Consider the following 13,232-nt stretch of genomic DNA (forward strand, 5'->3'; position numbering starts at 1 on the left):
TTTATTTATATATCATTTATATACTTTTCAAATCTTTTGGCTTTTTTTTAATTGGGTTTGTCTTTATTGTTGAGTGTTAATAGCTCTTTATATTTGCATTTCCTAATGACTGAATCATGTTGTATCTTTTCATAAGATGCTGCTGGTCATTTATATATCTTCTTTAAATATATATAAATTTATTTATATATCATTTATATACTTTTCAAATCTTTTGGCTTTTTTTTAATTGGGTTTGTCTTTATTGTTGAGTGTTAATAGCTCTTTATATTTTCTGGATAATAGGATATCATCATCATCTCTTACCTTACTGCAGTAGTTCCCAAATCTCATGTCTCACCCTGCTAAATTTATTTTTCATACAGAAGCTAGAGTAATATTTTAAAAATGTAAAGTAGAGCCCACCTCTTCCTTTAAAAGACTCTCCAATAGCTTCCAGTCACACTTGGGTTAAAATCCAAACCTTTTACCCTGGTTTGCAAAGTATATCATGTTGTATTTCTTGCCAGTTTCTTTGCCTAAATCTCATTTCATGCTCTCTCTTCCTCTGCTCCAGCAACACTGGCCTCTTTTCTTCCTCTTATATACCGGGTTTATAGCTTCTTCAGGGCCTTGGCACTCATATTCTTTCATCTGGAAACCCTACCTCAGATTTCACTTGTCTGGCTTCTTGCCATTCAGATATCATCTTAAATTTCACCTTCCCTGTTCATTCTGGAAGTGACACCCCCTCATTCTCTGTCACTTTATCCCACTTAGATTCTCTATGTAGCATTTGTCATTCCCTGATATAATTTTTCTTTCCTGTTTTATCTGTTTATGTCTAGTAGAATGTAAGTGCTGTGAGAGCAGGGACTTTGTCTGTCTTGTAGTCCTTGTATCTTGTATCTGTGGCCTTTAGAACAGTGCCTGGTTCAGAATAAATTTGGTTCAGAATAAGTTGGTATTTTGCCAAATGTTGAACATTAACAAGGTTTAACTCTGATAATGAGATAACCATTTTTATATATAAAGTTTTTTTGTAGATTATTTCCTTATGACTAAGAAGTATCATTATCAGGTGAAAAAGTATAAACATTTTAATAGCTTTTGATACACGCTGACAACTGGCTTTCCAAAATTCTTATTCCTATATGCATTGCCACCAGTACAATTTGAAAATGCCTATTTTACCATAGCTCTAGATAGTTATGGATCTTATTATTGATGGTTCTAGCAATAATTTAAAAATATGAATGCATTTATGTGTTAGAATATAGTTGATTTGAAGGTTGATAAGGATGAAAAATTAGAGTTAAATTGTACTTAAACAGTTCTGTTTCAGGTACTTGATAGAACTGTTATTAAAACCTAGTAGGTTTTTCAGTAGACTTTTGACTTTTACTGAAAAGTCGGGACTTTTTTTTTTTGAGACAGAGTCTTGCTCTGTCGCCAGGCTGGAGTGCAATGCAGTGGCACAATCTCTGCCTCCTGGGTTCAAGCGATTCTCCTGCCTCAGCCTCCCAAGTAACTGGGACTACAGGCATGCACTACCACACCCAGCTAATTTTTGTATTTTTGGTAGAGTCGGGGTTTCACCACGTTGGCCAGATGGTCTCGATCTCTTGACCTCATGATCGCCCCCCTTGGCCTCCCAAAGTGCTGGGAATACAGGCGTGAGCCACTGCGCCTGACCTTTTTTTTTTTTTTGGAAACAGTGTCACTCTGTCATCCCGGCTGGAATGCAGTGGTATAATTTTGGCTCACTGCAACCTCCGCCTTCTAGGCTCAAGCAATCCTCTCACCTCAGCCTTCTGAGTAGCTGGGACTACAGGCATGTGCCACACCTGGCTAATTTTTTTTTCTTTTTTTTTTTTGAAATGGAATTTCGCTCTTGTTGCCAAGGCTGGAGTGCAATGGCGCAATCTCAGCTCACCGCAACCTCCGCCTCCCAGGTTCAAGCGATTCTCCTGCATCAGCCCCCCGAGTAGCTGGGAGTACAGGCTTGCACCATCTTGCCTGACTAATTTTGTATTTTTAGTAGAGACCAGGTTTCTCCATGTTGGTTAGGCTGGTCTCAAACTCCCAATTCAGGTCATCTGCCTGCCTCGGCCTCCCAGAGTGGTGGGATTACGGGCGTGAGCCACCGCACGTACAATTTTTGTGGTTTTTTTTTTGTAGAGATGGGGTTTCACCATGTTGCCCAGGCTGGTCTCGAACTCCTGAGCTCAAGTGATCCACCCACCTCAGCCTCCCAAAGTGCTGGGATTACAAGCATGAGCCTCTTGACCAACAACATCCAGATGTTTCTGTTTCTTTTACTGGAGTTTGAGCAGCAGTTGTTGGGCAGCGCCTTTTCCAGAATATTTGCCACAAATTCTAGCTAACTAGAGAAATGATCTTTACTTTTAGAAATATTTTTTGCATATATGCATTCATTAAAGTTAATTAATTAAAATATAAATATATGAACTTCAGCAGTGTTAGGAAATTCCACTTTCCTGAGCCTGCATTTTTGTCTCTTGGAAATTTTTATCATTTAAAAAAATAAGCCAGCTGGGCACAGTGGCTTAGGCCTGTAATCCCAGTGCTTTGGGAGGCCGAGGTGCGGTGATTGCTTGAGTCCAGGAGTTGGAGACTTGCCTGGGCAACATGGTAACAGCCTGTGTCTGCAAGCATTTTCTTTAAAAATTAGCTAGGCACAGTGGCATGCGTCTGTTATCCTAGCTATTTGGGAGGCTGAGGCAGGAGGATTGCATGAGCCCAAGAGTTTAAGGCTGCAGTGAGCTATGATATACACCATTGTGTTACTGACCATGGGTTCTTCGGCTCTCAATGCAATAGAAATTGTGAGGCCAAAGGAGTTTTCCCAAATAAGGCTTTATTGGACCATATGCCCAGGCATAGGGATGGCAGCACAAGAGAGAGAGAGTTTTCTGGCTGGCTCCCCGGAGGGAGTTGGAAAGGCAGTTTTTAAGAGGCTACAGTGGGAAAAGAGTGACTTTACGTATGTGGAAGCAGGGAACTTTTAGCACCTGTGCAGTTTCATAACATGCTTCTTCATGCCTGGCATGTCGCATTAACATGTTACATCTCAACCCCAGGTATGATTTTTAGTATTGTAATGAAGCTAAGTTAAGGATTGGTCCTTCTCTGGCCTTGTGTGTATGCTGGAGATAGAGCTAACTCCCTTGAGTGAGATTTGTGATGGGAGCTGCTTATTTTAGCTCCAAGGCATCATAATCAGTAGGTATGGCCCCTTGAGTAAGATTTGTGGTGCATGGTCCAAATGGTTTGGTTGGGGTCTCCGCTGGCCATGGGGCCTCCCCTGTACCAGCTTGCAGTAGAGGTCCTTGGTGGGGGATTGGGGTAGGGGAAGGAGACACTGAGTCCTGTCCCTACTCTGTCTGAACTGCACTCCAGCCTGGGCAACAGAGAGAGATGCTGTCTCTAAATAAACAAAAAGAACAAGCCACTGCTGATGGTTAGGTTTTCCAACAGCTTTAGTGTGTTTTTTTGTTGTTGTTTTGAGAAAGGAATTTTTTCTTTACATTTTTAAAAAGTAGAATCAGTGTCTTAATCTGTCTCCCAGGCTGAAGTACAGTAGCACAGTCGTGGCTCACTGTAGCCTCAATCTCCCGGGCTCAAGTGACCTTCCCACCTCAGCCTCCTGAGTAGGTGGGACTACAGGCACAAGCCACAACACCCAGCTGATTTTTTAAATTTTTAATAGAGATGAGGTCTCCCTGTGTTGCCCAGGCTGGTCTTGAACTCCCGGGCTCAAGTGATCCTCCCACCCTGGCCTTTCAGAATGGTGCAGTTATAGGTGGGAGCCAGCCATTCCCATTCCCTGGCCCAGCCTAAGTGGTTTTCTTTTCTTTTCTTTTTTTTTTTTTTGAGACAGAGTCTTGCTCTGTCACCCAGACTGAATGAAGTGCAGTGATGTGATCTCAGCTCACTGCAACTCTGCCTCCCGGGTTCAAGCGATTCTCCTGCCTCAGCCTCCCAAGTAGCTGGAACTACAGGTGTGTGCCACCATGCACGGCTAATTTTTTGTATTTTTAGTAGAGACAGGGTTTCACGTGTTAGACAGGATGGTCTCAATCTCCTGACCTCGTGATTTGCCCGCCTCAGCCTCCCAAAGTGTTGGGATTACAGGCGTGAGCCACTGCGCCTGGCCTTAAGTGTTTTTAATATGTCATTGCCTTAAGCTAGCAATTCTTAACCTTTGTTCTACTGAAGCCATGTGGTTGAGATAGGCTCTGAGTCTAGCTCTTAACGTCTATCTTTTTGTCTTAGAAACCTAAGCAGAATGCAAATGACTAAGAGTAATGTTGTTGAAATAACACAAAATAGGTTATAACTTTGATACTCATTAGTAACAAATCTTTCAATACATCTTATGGTCTCTTAGGTGTAGATTAGTAATGAAGTGGGAAGCCGCTGCAAGCTAGTATACGTGTAGGAAAAGATAGAAAGCATTGAAGCCAGAAAAGAGGACATTTGGGCTAGATCTGAAAAGAAAAACAAATGTTTTAGTATTAATTTTTGACTTTAATTTTTTTTTTAGTGAATACTGGTGTTTAATGGTCTCATTTTAATAAGTGTGACACAAGTAATTTAAGGTCATATATTTTATTTGATGAAAATAAGGTATAGGCCAGGCATGGTGGCTCATGCCTGTAATCCCAGCACTTTGGGAGGCCGAGGCAGGCGAATCACCTGAGGTCAGGAGTTAGAGACTAGCCTCAACATGGAGAAACCCGGTCTCTACTAAAAAAATATACAAAATTAGCTGGGCGTGGTGGTGCATGCCTGTAATCCCTGCTACTCAGGAGGCTGAGGCAGGAGAAATGCTTGAAACCGGGAGGCGGAGGTTGCGGTCAGCCAAGATCACACCATTGCACTCCAGCCTGGGCAACAAGAGCAAAACTTCATCTTAAAAAAAAAAGGAAGAAAAATCTTTTTTTAAATTAATTAATTAAATTTTTAAGATGGAGTTTCGCCCTGTCGCCAGCCTGGAGTGCAATGGCGCGATCTCGGCTTACTGCAACCTCCGCCTCCTGGGTTCAAGCATTTCTCCTGCCTCAGCCTCCTGAGTAGCTGGAATTACAGGCATGCACCACCACGCTCAGCTAGGTTTTTTTTTGTTTGTTTGTTTGTTTTTTTGAGAGGCAGTCTTGTTCTGTCCCCCAAGCTGGAGTGCAGCGGCAGGATCTCAGCTCACTGTAAGCTCTGCCTCCCAGGTTCACACCATTTTCCTGCCTCAGCCTCCCAAGTAGCTGGGACTACAGGTGCCCGCCACCATGCCCGGCTAATTTTTTTGTGTTTTTAGTAGAGACGGGGTTTCACTGTGTTAGCCAGGATGGTCTAGATCTCCTGACCTTGTGATCCACCTGCCTCGGCCTCCCAGAGTGCTGGGATTACAGGTGTGAGCCACTGCGCCTGGCGTAGTTTTGTATTTTTAGTAGAGTTGGGGTTTCTCCATGTTGGTCAGGCTGGTCTCAAACTTCGACCTCAGGTGATCCGCCCACCTTGGCCTCCCAAAGTGCAGGGATTACAAGCATGAACCACCGTGCCCAGCAATGTTTTTAAATTTTTGAAATTTAAATTTTATTTTTTAGAGACAGGGTCTCACTCTGTTGCTCAGGCTGGAGTGCAAGGGCACATTCACAGCTCACTGCAGCCTTGGCCTCCAGGGCTCAAGCAGTCCTCTCACCTCACCTTCCCGAGTAGCTGGGACTGCAGGGATATGCCACTGCACCTGGCCATTTATTTATTTATTTATTTGAGGCAGAGTCTCGCTGTGTCACCCAGACTGGAGTGCAGTGGTGTGATCTCGGCTCAGTGCAGCCTCCGCCTCCTGGGTTCAAGCGATTCTCCTGCCTCAGCCTTCCAAGTAGCTGGGATCACAGGTGCCTGCCACCATGCCTGGCTAATTGTTTGTACTTTCAGTAGAGATGGGGTTTTGCTGTGTTGGCCAGGCTGGTCTCAAACTCGTGAGCTCAGGTGATCCAACTGTCTCGGCCTCCCAAAGTGCTGGGATTACAGGCATGAGCCACTGCACCCAGCCTGAGCCACCGCACCAGCATAATTTTTAAATTTTTTATAGAGACAGGGTCTCATTATGTTGCCCAGGGTGGTGTCAAGCTCTGGGTCTCAAGTGATCCCCCTACCTCAGCCTCCCAAAGTCGTGGGATTGTAGGCATGAGCCACTGCAAGGAAACCTTAACTGCAGCCTAATAGTTGTTTTCTTTGGGATAACTTTTAAACTTTTAAGTTGATTAAAACACTATCAACTTAATTTCTGATCATATTTTATTGAATAAAATAAGTAAAATGTCTTGTGAAACAAAATGCTTATTAACATCCATATAAAGCTACCTGTATATAGCTATCTATATCTATATAGCTATTTTTTTTAACTTCCTTTATTTTCCTTACAGGGTTTCAGACAAAATCAGAAAGAAGGAAGGTGCTCACATTCCTTAAATTAAGGAGTAAGTCTACCAACATTATCAAAGTGAATCCTACTTTTGTAAAACTTTATGGTTTGTGGAAAACAAATGTTTTTGAACACTTAAAAAGTTGAAATGTTAAAAAGTTGAAAGGTTAATGTAAAACAATCAATATTAAAGAATTTTGATGCCAAAATTATTAGATAAAAGGTTAATCTACATCCCTACTAGAATTCTCATGGTGTCAAAGTATCATTGCCCCAAATATTTAAGTGGTTGATTGTGTGGAATAAACATACTTTCACAATAAAGAGCTTTAGGATATGATACCATTTTATATGACTAGTAGGCAGACCAGCAGACATGTTTTTTTATTGTGATACGAGATAATCTAGGCATACTGCACTGTACACTCTGACATATGAAGTGCTCTAGTCAAGTTTAACTGGTGTCCACAGAGGACATGGTTTAACTGGAATTCGTCAAGCCTCTGGTTCTAATTTCTCATTTGTAGGAAATGCTGGCATAGAGCAGCACTAAATGATACCACTAAAGAAACGATCAGACAGATCTGGAATGTGAAGCGTTATAGAAGATAACTGGCCTCATTTCTTCAAAATACCAGTGTTGGGAAAGAAAAAAGGAAGTGGAGTGGGTAACTCTTCTAGATTAAAAGTTATGTAATAACCAAATGCAATGTGAAATATTTTATTGGGCCCTATTTTGAAAAACCATCTGTAAAAGACTGGGGTGGGGGTGGGAGGCCAGCACGGTGGTGAGGCAGTTGAGAAAATTGGAATGTGGATTAGATTTTGAATGATACTGGATAATTATTGGTAATTTTATGAGCTGTGAGAAGGGTGTTGTAGTTTATAAAAGACTGTCTTAATTTGCATACTTCAGCATTTAGGAATGAAGTGTTAGAACGTCTTAAAATGTTTAAAATGGTTTAACAAAATGTGATGTGATGCATATGTGGCAAAATGTTACAGAATCTAACTGGTGGACATGGCTGTTCATTGTACTGTTTTTTTCTATTTTCTGTATGTTTAAAAGGATATAATAAAAATATTTAATATTTTTTTTAAAATTAGCTATGTGTCTGTGATTGTATTTGTTTTTTGCATATTATTTTGCCCTTTGGCCTATATTTTGATATGGATGCCACCATAGCGTTTTGTGTATGTGCATGTGTATTCCCACTTAATGTCACATTTTTCGTGTCTTTACATATTCTTATTTTTGTTTATTTTTGAGACAGAGTCTCACTCCGCTGCCCAGGCTGGAGTGCAGTGGCGCAGTCTCAGCTCACTGCAACCTCTGCTACCCAGATTCAAGAGGTTCTCGTGCCTCAGCCACGTGAGTAGTTGGGATTACAGGCATGTGGCACCACACCCCGCTCATTTTTGTATTTTTAGTACAGATGGAGTTTCACCATGTTGGCCACGCTGATTTCAAACTCCTGACCTCAAGTGATCTGACCACCCCGGCCTCCCAAAATGCTGGGATCACAGGCGTGAGCCACCGCGCCTGGCCTCTCTATTTCTATACATAGCTTTTCACATATTATGTTTATTGTTTATATATTGTTTATATCTGTATTTCCTCTTTCATTAGAAGAAAAGTACTACATCTTATTCTTCACGGTGTCTACAATATCTGGCAGTTTCTGGAAGTCAAGGATGAACTTAGAGCATAGACTGGTGGGATTGTCAAAGAAGAGAGCGAATGGAAGAGAAATGTCAGTTATTTCTGCATCAGTCTTTAATTCATCATGACAGGTTAGTCATTAGTTGTAATTCTTGCAAATTTTGAAGACTTAATAAATCCTACATTAGGTAAGTGGCTTTGAAAGTTGAGTTAATCATAATGGTGTTTGACCGAGGCCCTATTTATCTTAATATCGAATAATGAAGCGGCTTCCCCCTTAGATATAGACAGAAAACATCAAAGCCACCACACTACCTGACTGGACTTATCCTAGTAATAAAGTCAAAACTGAGCTAGTTCTCTGGCTTTAACTGTAACAATTGTCCTTGTGGTTGTAAGGAATCTAGATGAAAATTACATGGTCTGTTCTACAGCCATAGCTGTACCTACATTCAGAAGACAGGCACAAGTTGCTGTGTTTGAAGAGATCCTTCATTAAGGGATCAGACAGAGATTACTTTGAGACATCTAAGTTTAGCTTTTCTGCAGGTTTACCATTAACAGAAATAAACTACAGAGTTAACTTTTTTTTTGTTTTTTTGATACAGTCTCACTCTTGCCCAAGCTGGAGTGTACTGGCATGATTTCGGCTCACTGCAACCTCTGCCTCCCAGGTTCAAGCAATTCTCCTGCCTCAGCCTCCCGAACAGCTGGGACTACAGGCATGTGTCACTAAGCCTGGCTAATTTTTGTATTTTTAGTAGAGACGGGGTTTCGCCATGTTGGCCAGGCTGGTCTCGAACTCCTGACCTCAGGTGATCCACCCGCCTCAGCCTCCCGAAGTGCTGGGATTACAAGTGTGAGCCACTACGCCTGACCCAGAGTTAAGTTTTTAAAAATGTTTTTATGAACTTAAGTCTTGTGTTGTTTGAAATAATGGATTCAATTTAGACATCAAATTCCAAAAGTTACTAAGAGCAGCTGGGCGCGGTGGCTCACACCTGTAATGCCAGCACTTTGGGAGGCCAAGGCAGGCAGATCACCTGAGGTCAGGAGTTCCAGACCAGCCTGGCCAACATAGTAAAACCCCATCTCTACTAAAAATACAAAAATTAGCCGGGCATGGTGGCACGCGCCTGTAGTCCCAGCTACTCGGAAGGCTGAGGCAGGAGAATTGCTTGAACCCGGGAGGTGGAGGTTGTGGTGAGCCAGGAGCGCGCCACTGTGCTCAATCCTGGGCTAAAGCGAGACTCCGTCTCAAAAAAAAAAAAAGTTACTGAGAACAACTCTGGGCCAGGCACAGTGGCTTACACCTGTAATCCCAGCATTTTGGGAGGCTGAGACGGGCGAATCACTTGAGCCCAGGAGTTCAAGACCAGTGTAAGCAACAAAGCAAGACCCCTGACTCTACAAAAAATAAAAAAATTAGCAAGGCATCGTGGTGCATACCTGTAGTCCCAGCTATTGGAGAGGATAAGGCAAAAGGATCACTTGAGTACAGGAGGTTAAGGCTATGTAATGAGCCATGTTCACACCATTGCACTTCAGCTTGGGCAGCAGACTGAGACCCTGTCTCAAAAAAAACAAAACAAAACAAAAGCAACAAACAAAAAAAACGAGCAACTCTGCTTCTGTACACTTTTTTTTTTCTCTCTACTTCTGTACACTTTTTTTTTTTTTTTTTGGTAGCAACATGATCTCATTATGTTGCCCAAGCTGGTCTCGAATTCCTGGGTTCAAACCATTCTCCCACCTCAGGCTCCCAAAGTACTGGGATTACAGACATGAATCACCACGCCCAGCCCTTCTGTACACTTTTCAGTGTACCCTTTTGGGATTTTTAAAATGTTTGTGTGTACATTTATTGTGAATTTTTTAAAACGTAATTAAGGCTAGATGCAGTGGCTCATACCTGTAATCCCAGCACTTTGAGAGGCCAAGGTGGGTGGATCACCTGAGGTCAGGAGTTCGAGACCAACCTGGCCAACATGGTGGAAACCCCATCTCTACTAAAAATACAAAAAAAAAAAAATTAGCTCAGCATGGTGGTGGACGCCTGTAATCCCAGCTACTGGAGAGGCTGAGGCATGAGAACCACTTGAACCCGGGAGGTGAAGGCTGTAGTGAGCCAAGATCACACCACTACACTCCAGCCTGGGTGACTGAGTGACTGTCTCAAAAAAAAAAAACACTAATTAAATTGTATCATGATGTATCATCATTACCCTTTTTGAACTTTTAAAATTTTTTATCTTTAGCGGTAATTCATACAATGTTCTTTAATAGATAAGTGCTTTTCTGCCAATATATCTTAGAGAACACACCATATCAGTATTTACAACTCTTATTCTTTTAAGCACTTACAGGATATTCTTATAGATAGATGTGTACCACGCTTAATGAATTGAGCTCTTGTGGATGACAGTTTAGTTTGTTTCTCATCATTTGCTATTTAATAGTACAGTCGCATCTTTAGGATTAAGTATCTAGAATTAGAACTACTGTGTTGAAGAGGATATTGCATTTAAATTTTTTTTTTTTTTGAGATGGAGTCTTGCTCTGTTACCCAGGCTGGAGTGCAATGGCGTGATCTCAGCTCACCACAACCTCCACCTCCCGGGTTCAAGCAGTCCTCCTGTCTCAGCCTCCTGAGTGGCTAGGATTACGGGCGCACGCCACCATGCCTGGCTAATTTTTGTATTTTTTTGGTAGAGACAGGGTTTCACCATGTTGGCCAGGCTGGTCTCGAACTCCTGATCTTGTGATCTGCTCGCCTTGGCCTCCCAAAGTCCTGGGATTACAGGCGTGAGCCACCGCACCCGACCTACATTTAAATTTTTAATAAATGTTTGCTAAATTGTTCTCAGTAGAGGTTATATTAATTTATATTTATACCAACATGGAGAGTTTGTTTCCCACAAAATAGCCAATAATTTATCAAACCTTTGAATCTTTGTCAATTGAATAAAAATGATTATCTCATATTTATAAATTTTTATCTTATTGTGAGTTCAGCACCTTTTCGTGTGTTTAAGAACTTTTAATTTTTTGTTGTTTATATGGTCTTCCCGTTACCATTTTAGGTATTTGTTTTTATTTTCAGAGTTTTTGCTTATAAAATTTTATTTACAGTCAATTCTCATCATTTGTGGAATCTGTATTTGTAAAGGTACCTACTTGCTAAAATTTATTTGTAACCTAATATCAATACTCATGGCAGTTTCATGGGTTTTCATGGACATACACAGAGGTGAAAAATTTGAGAACCTTACCCAGATATTCCCAGCTGGGGTTGAACAATGTTTTTTGTTTAGCTTTCTTACTATAAACAAGTGTCCTTTTCAAAAGCAGTTTATATAGTTCTACATTTTTCACATTTTTGTGCCCTCTGTTTGGGGTTTTACTGTTCAAAGTGATTCCCAAGCATTGTGCTGAAGTGCTATATAGTATGGTATTCCGAGGCGCATGCGGGCTGTGAGGTGCCTTAGAGAATACATATGTTAGATAACCTTTGTTTCGGCATGAGTTTAGTACTGTTGAGTAGGACTTAGATGATGATGAGTCATCAATATTTATTTATTTATTATATTTTTTGAGAGGGAGTCTCACTCTGTCGCCCAGGCTGGAGTTCTGTGGCATAATCTTGGCTCACTGCAACCTCCTCCTCCCAGGTTCAAACGATTCTCCTGCCTCAGCCTTCCCAGTAGCTGGGATTATAGGCGCCCACCACTGCACCTGGCTTAATTTTTGTATTTTTAGTAGAGGTGGGTTTTACCATGTTGGGCAGGCTGGTCTTGAACTCCTGACCTCAAGTGATCCGCCCACCTTGGCGTCCCAAAGTGCTGGGATTACAGGTATGAGCCACCCTGCCAGGTCTATATTTATTAAGTAATGTGTCTTTAAACAGAAACAGATATAAAACAAGGTTATGTATTCATAAGTTGAAGAAAATGTGACCAAAGGCTTACAGGAACCTGTATTTCTCTTAGGAACAATGGCTAAGTATTCACTAATTTGCGTGTTTGTGGCAACCTTATAGAACATAACTACCTCAAGTCATTTTATAAACGATTTACAGAAGAATAAAGGGATGGCGAAAATCAACTTTGCTACCAATTTTAATGAGAATCCAAATATAGGAGACCCAAATTTTTTCCCATATTTTACCAGTTTTGAATGTTTATGTATACCTAAAAGGCATTACATCCTTTGAAAGCAACTGTTCGTTATGCATGAATCTGGAACATACCTACCTTATAAATACTGATTTTGGATTTCAAATGCATCTCTACCATGTTCTACCTTATTATTTTTATTCTTCATGAACTCACTTGGTCAAAATGCAATACTTTTTGTTTTTTAATTTATTTTTATTTTTTGTAGGAATAGGGTCTCACTGTGTTGCCCAGGATGGCCTTGAACACCTGGCCTCAAGTGATCTTCCTGCCTTCCAAAGTGCTGGGAATTGCAGGGTTGAGCCACGACACCCGTGCAAACTGCAATACTTTTGAAAACTTAAGGGCTTATAGTTTTGTTGAAGTGATAGATGATGGCTATATTCTTTGTTACATAACAGCAAAACATTTTTGTTTTTACATTTATAAATACCAGTTAGAATGACTTTCAGTGGATTGGTTTTCATTTTTCAAATCATCTTTACCTTCCTGTTACCTTGTATACCTATGTGTCTTCCATACTTGTCCCCTTACAAACTTTTTCAAGTAAATTCTGGTGTACAAGCATAAAAGATGAAAGAAAATTGTCACATTGTCACTTGTCCTTTTAGCAATTATGCGATGATTCAGCTGTTCTAGGTACAACTAGAGGGAGAGTATCCCAGGCGAGGGAGATAACAAGTACAAAGGCTCTAAGACACAAGTGTATTTAACATGTTTGGGGAACAACAAGGAGTTAATCGTGGCTGGAGTGGAAGTAAGGAGGAGAGATTAAAGAGATGGAGCTAAGAGAGGTAGTCAAGGATCAGGCCATATGTCAGTGATAGTAAGGTCTTCAGCATTTACTTTAAGTTGGGAGTCCATTGTTGAAAGCTTTTGAACCCAAGTTATAGCATGATCTGACTTACACAAAGAGACTTCTGATTGCTGTGTTGAAAATACACTATAGGTTTCAATGGAGGAAGCAGGC

General features: G+C 41.1%; 1 protein-coding gene across 4 annotated transcripts in view; it reads left to right on the forward strand.

Annotated features, from left to right (window-relative positions):
- LOC105543371 (survival motor neuron protein) overlaps positions 1-7,526 on the forward strand; it is a 31,991-nt gene extending 24,465 nt beyond the window's left edge. For 2 of the 4 annotated variants that reach the window (XM_011985236.1, XM_011985239.1), the window contains 2 exons: positions 6,426-6,479; positions 6,952-7,522. In XM_011985236.1, the coding sequence (XP_011840626.1) occupies positions 6,426-6,476 (51 nt within the window). In that variant the 3' untranslated portion in view covers positions 6,477-6,479; positions 6,952-7,522. Of the gene's footprint in view, positions 1-6,425; positions 6,480-6,951 lie in introns of all 4 variants that reach the window. The other 2 variants (XM_011985240.1, XM_011985238.1) reach the window with 2 other exon arrangements.
- Positions 7,527-13,232: the final 5,706 nt, after the last annotated feature.

The sequence above is a fragment of the Mandrillus leucophaeus genome, unplaced genomic scaffold (genome assembly GCF_000951045.1).
Source record: "Mandrillus leucophaeus isolate KB7577 unplaced genomic scaffold, Mleu.le_1.0 Scaffold281, whole genome shotgun sequence".
NCBI classification, from domain to species: Eukaryota; Metazoa; Chordata; class Mammalia; order Primates; family Cercopithecidae; genus Mandrillus; species Mandrillus leucophaeus.